General features: G+C 59.8%; 4 protein-coding genes across 4 annotated transcripts; all 4 read right to left on the minus strand.

The window, feature by feature from the left end:
• Positions 1-356: 356 nt before the first annotated feature.
• On the minus strand, positions 357-2,864 carry THITE_2091161 (uncharacterized protein; the record flags this gene model as incomplete). The annotated part of the gene is made up of 7 exons (XM_003655955.1): positions 357-807; positions 874-1,145; positions 1,221-1,671; positions 1,737-2,103; positions 2,177-2,258; positions 2,319-2,420; positions 2,514-2,864. The coding sequence occupies 7 exons, from the start codon at positions 2,862-2,864 to the stop codon at positions 357-359; spliced, it is 2,076 nt and encodes a 691-aa protein (XP_003656003.1).
• Positions 2,865-3,067: 203 nt separating this feature from the next.
• THITE_2120354 (uncharacterized protein) lies at positions 3,068-8,292 on the minus strand. The gene is made up of 5 exons (XM_003655956.1): positions 7,388-8,292; positions 5,981-7,299; positions 5,145-5,914; positions 4,147-5,069; positions 3,068-4,072 (listed from the first exon to the last, which is right to left on the minus strand). The coding sequence occupies exons 1-5, from the start codon at positions 8,045-8,047 to the stop codon at positions 3,290-3,292; spliced, it is 4,455 nt and encodes a 1,484-aa protein (XP_003656004.1). The 5' UTR covers positions 8,048-8,292; the 3' UTR covers positions 3,068-3,289.
• Positions 8,293-9,182: 890 nt separating this feature from the next.
• On the minus strand, positions 9,183-10,361 carry THITE_2120355 (uncharacterized protein). The gene has a single exon (XM_003655957.1). It carries the CDS (start codon positions 10,133-10,135, stop codon positions 9,389-9,391), a length of 747 nt encoding a protein of 248 aa, XP_003656005.1. The 5' UTR covers positions 10,136-10,361; the 3' UTR covers positions 9,183-9,388.
• Positions 10,362-10,558: 197 nt separating this feature from the next.
• THITE_2120356 (uncharacterized protein) lies at positions 10,559-12,849 on the minus strand. The gene has a single exon (XM_003655958.1). The coding sequence runs from the start codon at positions 12,747-12,749 to the stop codon at positions 10,734-10,736; it is 2,016 nt and encodes a 671-aa protein (XP_003656006.1). The 5' UTR covers positions 12,750-12,849; the 3' UTR covers positions 10,559-10,733.
• Between the last annotated feature and the right edge of the window lie 720 nt (positions 12,850-13,569).

Below are 13,569 nucleotides of genomic sequence, written 5' to 3' on the forward strand. Positions count from 1 at the left end.
CGATATGATCTGCACGGGGGATGCGGCGGAGGTGTGTGGCGGCTCGAACCGCCTGAGCGTGTACCAGTGGGTGTAAGGCGCTTGTGGCTTGTACTTATGTACGGCCATACCGAGCTGGAGAGAGTAGAACAGTGATAGGGGCACGACCAGGACATCTATTTGTGGTATTGCCAGTCAGTTAGAGACCTCAGAGTATTTCGTTGGAATTAGACAAGTTCCATACTTCGCTGGAACCGTTCCATTGACCTGTGCCACGAAGCCGAAAAAGTAGAGTCCTGGCCTGGTCACATCTGCCCAAGCCCTCGCTATGTGACTGTGGCATCATTGATGACAACAGATGAGTCGAATACAGAGCCTCAGTAGCGCCGGTAGAAATCGTACGCCCTATCCCAGTCGCTCCTATTTTTCCGCGCGAACTCACTGCGCTCCTTCATCAGCGCCCGTCGATGCCGACGAGCCTCCTCGTCCTTCATGAGCTCATCGGGAAGGATTCCCTCGCGGCGGATCATTTCCATGATCTCGGCCGGTAGGCGGCAGCGTAGTTTCTTGAGCAGCTCTTCGGTTGGTTTCACCGCCTTGGCCGCGCCTTGCTCGAGGAGCAACTGGAACAAGTCGGGCGCCATGTCGCCCAGGGTGGCGCTGGGTCCGGAGCCAAAGATGGCCTCGGCCCACCAGTCGAACCGCTGCGGCGGCACGTTGGCCGTCGAGATGATGCGCTGGTGCGGGTCGACCAGCCACAGAGTGATGACGCGGTGGTGGCCTGGCTTGGTGCGGTCTCGGAGGCTGAAGGACGAGAGGCGCTGCTGGCTGCGGGAGGTTGGTCAGTTCTTGCGTCGACACGACCTTGACTGGATGGAAACGGCGCTCCCTTACAAGACGTTGGGAAACGCAAGCAGGCGCCCCTCGCGCGTCTCGATGCTGCCGTAGGGTTGAACGGCCCGGGCGTCGGGGCCGCTGTCTAAACTGGTGCCGAAGATGCGCCCACAGGCGCGGTGTACATCCCAATCTCCCTCACGCTGGCTGCGCAGGTCCTTCAGGTCTGGATTAGTGGCCATGCGCAGCGACAAGTAGCTCGGTGTCACGTTCTCCGAGTCTAGGTAGTACAGTGCCGTCGCGACAATGTGCTCGTTCATCTGGCCGTCGATCTGGATCAAACGTCAGTGGCACAACCCAGAGTATGCAGCCGTGATATGAGGGGGCGGGACAGAGACTGGACTTACGTGCCAGCCTTGATGGACCCGGAAGTCAGGCTTCTCGGGAGTAAGTTCAATGGAGGTCATTTTCACAATGACCTGCAGCCCGCTGTCCCCGAATCTCCCGCGGAGGGTTTGGCTCACTTCGTAGGTAACGGGCTTATACTCCAGCGGTTGAGGGAGGATGGGATCCCTGATCTCACGCCACTTGAGTTCCGCAACGAACTGCGCCCTTTTTGCGCGGTATGCAGCCAGTTTCGTCTCTCTTTCTGCACGGGATCTCGCCCATCCCTGCTTGTGCTCAACGAAGAGCCTTGCTCCTTCTAGTTCGTTTATCTGTTCGGCATCGAATCCTGCGTTCCACAGCATTTCATTCAGTTCGTCCTTGTCGTACTCGACCGAGCCAGATTCAGCCTCGCTCGCAGCGAGCACGTCAGCATCGAACTTCTCCCAGATTGTGTTTCGATCATTGTGATTGCTGCGAGTGCTCCAGTCAGCAGGCCTAGTTGCATTTACGGCGGGTCGGCGGGGAATGGAACTCACCACACTGTTCCCACGGAACAGAAACGTCTTTGTTTGCGGCCGCGTTTGTCAACGGCTACGCCGCTGAGAGCCCGATCCCAGGCTGGGATGGCCTTGTCGATGAGCTTCTCCACGAGTGTGTATATTGCCGGGTACTTCTTCGGGTGGAGGTTGTTGATATAGCTGGTAAAGCGCACGGTGCCGTCTTCCTGGAAGGCGAGGTTCGCTGGGAGCCATTGGTAAGTCTTGGACCAATAAGTGGGCTTAACCTGACGGCCGTCATCGTAGGGGCGTCCGTTGTCCTTTGGTACAACCTCCCCCTTGCCGGGCCACCTATCGATGGCATCGGTAACCCCGACAACTTCGTCCTCGATGAACCTAGTCCTGCCTGATGGCCGAACATAAGTTCCCTGAAGCAGCAAGACTGGTCACAAGTCACACGTGCAGACGCGCAGACGCACCGTAGACAAACGGATACATGGACGGGTGGACAAGGTCTTGGACCATGAAGTTCGTCCAGGGGTGCCACTCGGGTTCAGTTCCCTGGTCGGCGCGCAGCCTCGCGAAGGCAGCCTTTAGTCCTTAGCGAAGCTCGTCGCTCACAAGCGAGTCGGCCTTGATAGCCGTGTTCTGCTGGCAGTTGAGGGTAAAGATCATGCCGGTCTCGCCGAAGTAGGCCGCCTTGTCCCTCAGCTCGGCGATGCACTGATCCATGAGGAGGCGGCGCAGTAACTCCGAGTCAGTGCCGAGAAGACAGATCAGACAGATATCAAGAGAGTTTGGAATGGGTAAACGCACATAGTCGAAAGCTTCCGGTGATATCAACCTGGTCCGCTTGGGCATGGGCAGCTCCTTGCCGTCCAGGATCTCGCGGTACATGGGTCTTTCGTCCTGGGATAGCGCCTCGTCGCGCCAGCGGGCGACGATGGCGTCGTCAAACACGTCCACGTGCCAGTTGGGCTTGTCCGTCAGGCGGTCCATGAGGATCATCATGGCCACCTCCCGAACCTGGAGGAGCTCTGACTCGGCGCCCAAGATGCCTCGGAAGCAACCTACGCGGTAGAAGTCGACGCCGGCCACGCCCTCCTGCTCGAGAAATCGCAGCGGCAGGTCTACGCCCGGATATTCGGGAGGTTCGGTGGGCGGCATTGCTGGTCTCTGTCACGCAGCTTGCGAGCTGTGAGGGAGGAGTGGCGGTGAGGCTTGCAACAAGATTCTGGCTGAACGAGCTAGACTAGAAAGATGGTTGAATCTCATTACAGCTGGCCCCACAAGCACAGCAGGCCTTGGCATCTTGCGTTTGGGGACGGGCTGGGCTCAAAATCTGGTCGAGAGATGTGCCAGAAAGCCTCCCAACAGATGCGTACATCGAAAATGTGACATATAGCTGTAGCTAGTTTAATGCATTACTAGGGAGTAGAATATAGTCTATTCTAAGGAAAATACTCACAGATCTATGAAACCCTTCCTGTCTATAACTGATTACCTACTTGGACATTGTTAAGCAACAGCCAGAATGGGCGTCTGTCTAGCAAAATAGAATGGTAAGCTCTGGCCCTTGGGTGCCTCTTCCACTACTCCTTCTGGAACCTCTTTAACAGCCCTCGAATGCGCCGGAAACCCATGAATCCGCCGCCCCGAACGCGGAAGACGTAGTAGAGGCCGATAGCAACGACGATGTCAAAGACGATGTACGCCCACATGATGCCAAAGTTCCGCCACCGATCGGCCCAGAAGATGTCGACACCCGCCAGGTACTGGTCGGCCACGCTGAAGCTGCAGTACCGACACGCCTCGCGGTCCCACGGGTTCTGCAGCGTGCCCTGCGCCACGCCCGCCAGCGGCTGGAGGTACTCGGCGCAGGTCATGTTGGGCGGCGGGTTGAACGAGAGCGTCTCCGCGGCCGAGCACTCGACGGCCCGCCCGTGCAGCGCCGTCGAGACGATGCCCGAGATCCAGTAGGTGAAGGGCGAGACGTAGTACATGAAGGTCCAGAACCCGGGCAGCGCGGCGCGCGTCTGCAGCACGCCGCTGAAGATGGTGCTCATCATGGTGAGCAGGATGACCACGCCCGCGGCGGCCTGGGCGTCGGGCAGCGCCGCGATCGTCATGTGCGCGAAGGCGCTGGCGTACATGAAGAGCTGGATGATGAAGAGCAGGACCAGACCCTGTCGCGCCGACTCCTGGATGCCGACGACGGGGTAGTAGAAGCTGGCGAAGGCGAGGATGCCCGTCAGGATCTGGTACGGCATCTCGACGATGATGTTGGCGATGAGGAAGGCCTTCCAGGAGTAGACCTTGCTGGGCCTCTCGCGGACTTCGTAGAGGGACCGTTGGGTGACGAAGAGTGGTTGGATCTGTCGGAGTCGGAGTTAAAATCAACGCATCCAAGACAGGCAGTTAAAGAGACCTGGCCGCCGGTTAGACATACCTGCTGCACTAGAGTCGTAAAAATGGTGGTGACCATGAAGACGGCAAACGCGACGCCCCGCATGCCGGCCTGCGTGACCCCAGGCTGGAAGAAGGAGAACCCAACGAACAATCCGGACAAGGTGCCCAACGCCAACTTCGACAGGACATAGCCGGGCATGCGCCAGTACTGCTGAAAGATGCGCTGCGTGACAGCCCAGACTTGCGCATAGAAAGGCATCGCAAACTCCGAGCCAGCGTCGCCCGCGTTATCGACACCATCAGCCCCTCCGAGGAGCTTCTGACGCTGGCCTCGCTCGCGGATCCCCTCGATCTCCGCGAGGACGTCCTGGTACTCCTGACTCCCCTTCCACACCGAGTGCCAGTCCTCGCCGTCGCGGTTGACGCCCTCGGCGACGATCTCGAGCATGAACTCGGCAGGATTCTCGTCGTCGCCGCATGTCCGAGAGCCGTGCTTCGCGAAGTAGCCGAGCAGAGACTGCGAGTTGGGGCCGATGTCCCCAAAGTAGACCGTCTTGCCGCCCTGGGCAAGGAACAGCAAGCGGTCGAATTGCTGAAACAGGAGCGCGTTGGGCTGGTGGATCGTGCAGAGCACCGCCTGGCCCGCATCGGCCAGCTTGCGCAAGAAGACGCAGATGGCCCAGGCACTCTGCGAGTCGAGGCCGCTGGTGGGCTCGTCGAGGAAGAGGAGCAGCTTGGGCTTGGCGACCAGCTCGACGCCGATGGTCAGCAGCTTCCGCTGCTCGACGTTCAGACCTTCGCCGGGGACGCCGACGACCGCGTCGGCGTATTCTTCCATTCCCAGCATCTTTATAACCTCCTCGACGAATTCGAACTTTTCCTTTTTGCTGACGGACTTGGGGCGGCGGAGCATGGCACTAAAGCGGAGACTCTCCCTCACAGTTGCCGTGTCGAGGTGAAGATCTGGCGAACACCTGATTGTCAGAACCACACCACCTGACTAGACAAGTAAAGGGAATGAGGGAAGGGGCACGTTACCTTGCTGCTGCACATAGCCAGTCTGACGCTGAAAATCAGGCCCAACCGGACTGTCATTAACTAGCATGTCACCCGTAACGACACCGACACTGGTCCGCTGCGCGAGGACATCAAGCAGCGTGGTCTTACCCGCTCCAGAAGCGCCCATCAAGGCCGTCAGCGTGCCGGGCTTGACCCATCCAGACACATGGTCCAGCAGACGCCGCTTGCCGTCCTTGACGTCGATCTCATACACGACGTCCTTCCAGGTGAAGACATCCCTCTGCGGCTCAATGGCGCCAATGCCGGGATCCTGCGAGCCACGGTCAACAGCGGCGGCAGCGACCTCGGGAGCGTCAGCCTTCTCTTCGTCCCCGCTGCTCTTGCGCTGCTTGGGATCCAAGTGCGCGGGAACAGAGCCCCGCGGGAAAACCAGCGCCTCGGCCGTGCTGGTGACGGACGAGTTGAGCTCGACGGCGGCAAGGTAGACGGCTGTGAAGCCGACCAGGAAGGCGATGAGGACGCCGAAGTTGCGCCAGACGTGCGAGTAGGTGTAGCCGTAGGTGGTTGCGATGTACGCGTCGCCGCTGACGGTGGCGCGTCCGGCAACGGCACCGGGGCTGGCGCAGATCCAGGAGTCGCCGACGGGGGGCGAGTACGGCGGCACGATAGCGGAGCAGGGAAACTCGCGGCCGTGGAACTCGTTGGCGACGAGGATCTCGAAGGAGTAGTAGATCGGGTTGATCCACCGGATCCAGCTGAACCAGGGGTGCATCTGCGGGACGGGGATGCTGCGGATGCTGTTAGCATGGGAGCCAAGTTTCGGCTCAGGGGGAGTTGTTGGTAGCATCACTCACATGTAGCCCGTGTACATGACCAAGGCCAGCACGAGAACACCCGCCAGCGCCATGGCCTGCGCTATCGTCTTGGTGATGGCCGCGAGCGTCCGGAAGATGGCACTCATCACAAACGTCGCAACGTACGACACCAGAAAGTACAGGAAGAACTGGGCCGGCTCGCGGCGCAACCCGGCCAGAAAATAGACGATCAGATTGAACACCACCGCGGCGGCGAACTTAACCGGCACGTCAGCCACGATGCCCGCGGCCGCCTCTGTGGCCGGATGGTAGAAGGCGTACGAGGCGTGCTTCTCGACGATCGGCCTCTGGCTGTACAGGCTCTCGATCTCGGAGATGGCCGTCAGCGCGTTCAGCAGGATGGCCATGAACAGCACGGAGCCCTTGCCGTCGAAGCCGGCCGTCGCGTCCGGGTTGCCGTAGAAGATGCTGCCGATGATCAGGGCCAGGATCAGGTTGGCGCCCACGTTGGACGCCGTCGCCGACAGGTTGTTCCACACGCGCTGGTACGCCCGCTTGGTGTTCTGCCTGACCTGCATGAGCACGCTGATCGTGTACGGCGAGCCCGGCCGGACGTGCCTCGCCTGGCGGTAGTTCTTCTTCTCCCGCAGCTGCGCGAGGCCCCGGGCGTGCCCGTCGTCGTCCGCGAACTCGGCGTCGAAGCGCGCCATCTCCTCCTGCAGCGCCGCGAACTCGGGCGAGCCGAGCCAGTAGCGCTCGAAGTCCTCCGGCGTGCGGGGCACTTTGTGTTCCATGCCCGGCCGGGGGATCCGCTCCTCCGGGTTGGTCACGGCCGTGAGGAAGTCGCCCGTGGTCTGCCGCGGCGGGCAGTACCAGCCCTGGCGCTCGAAGAAGGCCTTGGCGGCGTGGGCGGGGCCGAAGTAGATCTGCCTGCCTTCGTACAGCACGGTGGCCTTGTCGAAGACGTCGTAGATGGCCTGGCCGGCCTGGTACATGGCGACGGCGTGGGCGTGGTGGCCGAGGTCGGACGACAGCCGGAGGGCCTGGACGAACTTCAGGGCGCTGGCCGAGTCGAGGCCGCGCGTGCTGTTGTCCCAGGCGCAGATCGGCGAGCCGGCGACCATCATCTCGGCGATGCTGACGCGCTTGCGCTCGCCGCCCGACACGCCGCGCACGTAGTCGCTGCCGACTTTGGTGTGGCGCGTGTGCGAGAGCCCGAAGACGGCCATGACCACCCGCGCGATGTAGTGGCAGTACTCCGACCGCGACATGCCGCCGATCCGCTGGGAGGGCGTGCGCATCGCGGCGGCGAACTCGAGTGTCTGCCCGACGGTGAGATGGGGAAAATGCTTGTCGACCTGGCAGGCACTGTCAGTCAGCTACACTAATACCTCATCCAATGTACTGAGAAATCCAAGAAAGCCGCGGGTAATAATCGAGACGTACCTCCTGGTTGTAGATCACCTCCCCCTTGAACTCTTTCTTCATCTGAGCCTGCGACGCGCCATTGTAGTGGATCGTAGATCCCGTGCCGAGGGTCAAACCGTTCAATTCTCCGCATATGGACTTCAAGAACGTGCTGCATCCCGAACCTGGCCGCCCGAGCACTGCCAGAAGCTCGCCGCTCCTTAGGAGGCCATTGAACCCGTGGAGGATGTGTTTCCGCTGCTTTTTCTGTGCGAACAGCTCTCCGATCCGAAGAGGAGCAAGCAGGACAGAGCCCGTGGTTTCCTGGAGCTGCAGCGCGGACCCGGATCCAAAGACGTCCAAGTTCCGAAAAAGGACGCCAAGCTCGCTGGTCTTGTGGCCCTGCTCATTGATTTGGGCCACGAAGTGCCGCACCCATTTCGTCACGTCGAAGTCTGCGGATTCAGGGTCTAGGGCGGTATCTGAAGCATCTAACGCATCTGGTCCGGCGGAGGCGCGCGAGCGATGCCGTGAGAGGGCCGTTGCAAGCCGATGGAGCTCTGTTGAGGCACCGTCCTCCAAGATCTCATGAAGCGGCTGTGTCCCTTGTGTCTGGTAATGGCAGTGGTCCCCGAGCGTTTCCGCGTTGTCACCGTCCTCGCTTGAGCCCGAGGCGCTCGTAGCGCCACTGGCGGCCATCTTGTTGCAAGGGCTTTGGTCCACGTCCGACATAGCGAGTGGTTAGGGGCGAGGAGGGTTGAGGACCCGCGAGCTTGTACAGCTAGACTACGGCTCCTTTCAAGGCCCACACTAGAGGTCATGGTGGACGTCGAAACCGGCTTATATTTGCCACTGACGACATCCCATCGGACCCTCGGTGAGACTGAATACCGCTGTGTTGCGAGGTCCCTCGGCATCGTTCCGGTATGTACCGTGGAGCGAGGCCATTGGACTCCCCCGACGGGGTCGGAACGGACCCGTAGTAATAGGAACCCACCCGGCAGTCAATCAGCCTCATTTTTTGTCGTGCATGCTGAATGGCTTGCTAGCGTATGGACAAGTCCTGGTGAGCTTCGGCGCTCGGGTTCGAGGTCCAGCACACATGCCGTCTTCGGCATTAGTCTGAGACAGGGGAGGATACGTCGCAGCCAGGGGAAGACCGAGCCGAACGAAACTTGGCAGTTATCCTGATACGGAGTAGCAGCAGCCTTACCGCTGGCGCCATCGCAGGCCGGCCAAATTTTCGGTTTCCACTTCCCAAATCTTCAGGAGTGGACCGATCCCGTTCGGCGGCTTTTTTTCTCCTTTCTCCGTCTCCGCCGGACAAACACAACGGGAAGCGCCGACCGCAATCAGCCAATCATTCGGTCCTTGAGTCCCTTGTTGGCTTTCACATGCCAAACATAACAAAAGCATGTGAGCGGGACAAGGGAGTGGATAGGGGTTGATGTTCGATCACCGAGCCGCGTTGGAGATACCGATCTCACTCGTATCAAGATCGGCTGTTGTTCTCACCATTTCGCTCAATCAGCTCCTGTCGTCGATGGGTTATATCTTGCCACGCGAAAGCTGATTGGCAAGGATCTTACTGGAATTACCCCCCCGACGGCCACCTAATGGAAACGCGCTTTTGCGCGAAGAGGACAATCTTGGCCGAGACTTTCCGAGCCTGACGGGACCAAGGTGGCCTCGGCGCCGTGACATGTTGTCGTTCTCCGTCCGCGGTCAGTCAGGACTTCGGGCCCCCGATCGTCCCAATCTCAGCGTTGGCTGTGGCGGTATCGGGCCCGCGGGTGTGCGACGGTCATCGTGGACGAGGACCACGCATCACAAAGGCCAGAAGACGCGGGGCATCGAGCCGGGAACTGGGAACAGCATTTTTTTTTTTCTATGCGAGCACCCCGTTATCAATCGACATTCCAGCTAACATCTTTCCTCTTCCAACCCGGCACATCGGTGCCGTAGAGAATCTGAGTAGTATTTTAGGAGGTATGTACCCAGAGCCAGCCAGGCGCCAAGCGGGCGAGGCCTCGACACCGTTCAGTCCTCGAATTTGGCCAGCTGGGCAAGCCCCCCGGTCTTCCGCGCAATGATCCACAGGAACGTCGCATCCGCTTTGGGGTCGCCGTTCACCTCCTGCAGCAGAATCTCGAACTTCAGCTCCTTGATAATCTCCAACGTCTTCTCTTCTCCCCACCCGCTCCAGTACATCCACCCTTTCTCCTGGCCCAGCCAGTGCTCCATCACCTCGCCCTCCATCTCCTCCACGGGGAAGTTCATCAGGAACATGCCGCCGGGCTTCAGCCAGTGCTCGACTCTCTCCAGCATGACGCGCTGCTCGTCCCGCGGCAGGTGGCAGATGCTGTAGAGCGCCACGACGGCGTCGAACTCGTCGGGAGGGTACGTCAGCGTCATCATGTCCTTCTCGGCCAGCACCAGCTGGTGCCGCTCGATGTGGTTGGGGAAGTGGTGGGCCGCGAGCGCAATCTGCGCCCCGGACAGGTCCACGCCGATCACATCCATGTCCTTAGCCAGGAGGATCTCCATGACGGGCACGCCCGAGCCGCAGCCCAGTTCGAGGGCGTGCATTCCGGCCAGGCTGGGCGTGTCGTTGCCGGACTCGTCATTTTTCGCGTGGTATTTGCGGAGCAGCTTGAGGAGCTCCGTCGTGTAGTTCATGCGGAGCGGGTGGTGCGGCTGCGTCCACTCGTTGTACGCGGTCGAGATGCTGTCGTAGGCCTCCTTGAGGCGGGGCTTGAGGTCGGGCGGGGGATTCGGGGCGGCCATTTTCAAATCTCGAGATCGGTTACTTATTACGATCGGTGGATAACGGACAGTGCAGGCCTCTTTTCCTGTGCTTGAAACCAAATGGTCCTATTGCGGCAGTGTTGAACTGTTTGATGGCTTTAAAGTTAAATGAGGTCGAGCGTGCCTATCGAATCCGAACAAGTACGCACTTGCAGCTTGAAATCTCGGTCTGACTCACGAATGGTAGCGACATCTGATCTGCCGGGGAGAGCCGCACCTTCCACATCTGTACAGCAAAAAGAGGTGCGTGTGAGCGCCAGGGAAGGAGTGCGGGGATTCTTGCCAAGAGGACCCTCTGCGTCAAAAAGTCCGTAACGGAAGGAAAGATGGAGACGGGAGTTGCTTTGCAGGACCGGGCCTAGATTGTTGCACCATATCTCTGTCTACCTGTCAGATTCTCAAGGGCAACTGCAACTGGCGGCCTTGCGTTGACACTTTCGGCGAGAGCAATTCATTAAATTAATACATGACACTCCCTAACTGTTCGCTACACCATGCCTCGATCTGAGTTGCACAATGCAAAGAAGCCTACTACCGTCCTCCCCGTTTGATTGGCTCCAATCCTCGTTTGGTGTTCCTAGAGCTCCCTGGAAGCGCCGTTGCGGACTGTCTCAAGATCCTCCGAAGCAGGGCCATCTCCGTTGACGGTGCCCACATTTTCGTCACCATCGTTTCCGTCGGCCACAACAGACCCTTCTTCCTTCACGGTATTTGCAACCGCAGGACCGTCCATCGCGAGTCCGTTGGACATCTCGCCGTTGACGACCTTGTCGCTGCCGGGCTGTTCGGGCGACCCGGTGTCGGCATCATCCGCCCCTGCGCCCGCAGGCTCAGCCCCGGCGTTTTCCTGCATTTGTTTCCTCTTCTTTTTCCTCTCCATCTTCTGCCGCAGCTGCTCGAGTTCGTCGCTCGAGTCAAAATCCCGCATCGCCTCGGCAAGTTTGGCCGCCTTCCTAAGCCTCCTCTCCCTCCTCTTCTTCTTTCTGGCCTCGGCTGCCCTCCGCTCCTTCGCCTTTGCGGCCTCGATCAGCTGGACTTCCTCTTTTACCCAATTTCCGATGTTGGCCACAGCTTGCAGTGGGGAATCACGATAGTTGAGCAGGTAGCCCTGAACCTGCGCGGGGGTGAACACTTGGTCTGGGATGTTCTTGCTGAACTCGAGCGCCAGCTGCTGTAGCTGATCTTCGGGAAGCTGCACTGTCCTGTCTGCTGGGGCTGCGCCATCCGCATCAGGACCATACATGCGCAAGAACATGAGCTCGGCGCTGCGCTGCGAAATGTGACCCAGGTAGATCATCTTGTCGACCCGACCGGGACGCACCAAGGCCTTGTCAAGCTTTTCAGCAAAGTTGGAGGTCATCAGGACGATTCGGCCTTCCTGAGACGCGACTCCGTCGATGACGTTCAAGAGCCCGGAAAGCGTGCAACTAGATCTCCCCCGGTCGTTGTCGCTATCGGAATCATCCTTGTCGTCATCCTTGTCGCTGTCGTCGCTGCTGTCGTCCTTAAGGTTCTTGCGGGCGCGGCGCTTGATTCCAACAGCGTCGATATCTTCAAGCAGCACAAGACACCGCGGAGGAAGCGCTGTGAAGAGCTTCTCGAGGACAGAGTCGTCGCGGACACTTGGCATGTGGAGCAAGTACAGTTCCAGTCCGAATCTGCCAGCCAGCGCGAGAGAAAGCGACGTCTTGCCGGTGCCCGGGGGCCCGTGCAGGAGGAACCCTCGCCGGTACGGGATGCCGCGACGGTTGTAGAACCTGCGCGTGTTGACGTCCAGGTAGTTCTCGATGTCCGCAACCAGGGCTTTCTTGGTCTCCTCGTCAAAGTGCACCGTCTCGAGCGGCCGCAGCGGTCGGAGAATGGTCGTATCCCACGTTTCATCGTAGGTCCGCTTGCTAGTACGGACCGTGATGTACGCCTCGCGCTGCTTGTCGGCAAACTCACGGCACGTGTTCAGAAAGCGCTTGATGGGTTCGACCGATCGCCCCAGGCACATCACAACGAGCGGTTCGTCGCCCTCAGGCGCCCCGGCATACTCGTCTGGCGTCCTAGTCCACGAGCTGTGGTAGTGGGAGCTGCCCGTCAGAATGCGGCGAACCATGAAAACATTGCGCTGGTGGATGAACCACGTGGTGCCGAATGTCGGCAGGTACTGGACCGGCATCCGCTTTTCGTGGTGGTAGTCGTTCCGCTCTTGGGACACGCGGCGATAGGACCAGGCGTCGTTCCGTATCGTTTCCGAGTTGGCCGTCAGAATACGCGTGCCATTCTTCAGGAGCACATGGGCGCCCAGCCAGTTGAGCACTTCACGGTTGAGCCGGTCGTTTCCTGCGATGGAGATCGAGGCCGTCAGGAAGCGGACGATCCACCAGTAGATCTTGGACCCCGTTTCCTGCAGGCTCTGCGCGCCAGTCGATGCCGCCCCCATCAAGGCGGCAACCGTGAGCACCGTTGTGAGGTCGAGTCTCAGCCATTTTTTGAAAAAGTCGCGCAGCACAGAGAAGCCGGGAATGCGCTGCTCGAGGTCCTGGACCGATGCGCTGTTCTCCGACTTGAGCAGCGACGTGCCCGCCAGCGCTACTATGCTGTTCATGGCGGTCTGGCCAACTCAGATCGCGAGTCAGTCAACGCCAGTTCGTGCTGCGTTGATGGCCAGAGTTTTATCAGCTATAAAAAATAACCCGGCGGTGGTGGTGTTGAGAGCTCTTGGTGACAGGAAGAAAAGAGGCAAAGCAAGGCCAGTTCGGATCAACTGTAGCCTGCAGATATTGCAACCTGCCCGAAGAGCGACGTGAATCGACAACCTGCGAGGCAGCAGTCCGAGACCCTTCCTTATCCCCATTTCCCAGACTGAGTCTCACAAAGCTGCATGCACACCGCCGCACTGATGGGTGCCTGTTGGTGCACAAGACGCCTGTCCCGTCATCCTTCCCGCCCCAGTGCTTGGCTCGGTCGTTCGCTGCAACGGCCTCGCCAGCTGCGAACAGCTCCACTATGTTGCATCCTGCAGCCAAGCAGCCTGGCACCACACACACGTGTTGTTCCAGGCGCCAATCGGCTGCTGCTGTGACGCCGCGACTGCCGCCGGGCGGACCATGAATGCTGCCACCGAGGACCAATGGCGGGAGTATCCAATGGCGCACTTGAATGGGGACGAGTTTGTTTCGTGGGCTATGAGCGTCTCACGGGCAGACCTGATGTGCAAAATGGAGGATTGAGTCAAAGCTGGCCTGGGAATGCCGGGTGCCCTCCCCCACAACGCAGTCAACCCCCACCGGACAACCTCCCGCAGAGTGGATGGGCTCCATTCGGAACCCCTGCTCGGGCCCTGTCGTCAGCCTTACCTCCCCACCTATGGCTGCCTTCCCGAGGGCTTTCGGGCCGTCCCATTCCTCTTGCGTGGATCTCCCGAC

Source organism: Thermothielavioides terrestris, chromosome 4, assembly GCF_000226115.1.
Source record: "Thermothielavioides terrestris NRRL 8126 chromosome 4, complete sequence".
Classification (NCBI taxonomy): domain Eukaryota; kingdom Fungi; phylum Ascomycota; class Sordariomycetes; order Sordariales; family Chaetomiaceae; genus Thermothielavioides; species Thermothielavioides terrestris.

What these genes read in the sequence shown, in the direction of transcription:
- THITE_2120356 (XM_003655958.1), bottom strand. Translation starts at nt 12,749, where the DNA reads ATGAACAGCATAGTAGCGCTGGCGGGCACGTCGCTGCTCAAGTCGGAG.
- THITE_2120354 (XM_003655956.1), bottom strand. Translation starts at nt 8,047, where the DNA reads ATGGCCGCCAGTGGCGCTACGAGCGCCTCGGGCTCAAGCGAGGACGGT. An exon ending in AGGTGATCTACAACCAGGAG is followed by an intron (nt 7,300 to 7,387) that starts GTACGTCTCGAT and finishes AGTGCCTGCCAG; the next exon opens with GTCGACAAGCATTTTCCCCA. An exon ending in TTACGACTCTAGTGCAGCAG is followed by an intron (nt 4,073 to 4,146) that starts GTATGTCTAACC and finishes CGACTCCGACAG; the next exon opens with ATCCAACCACTCTTCGTCAC.
- THITE_2120355 (XM_003655957.1), bottom strand. Translation starts at nt 10,135, where the DNA reads ATGGCCGCCCCGAATCCCCCGCCCGACCTCAAGCCCCGCCTCAAGGAG.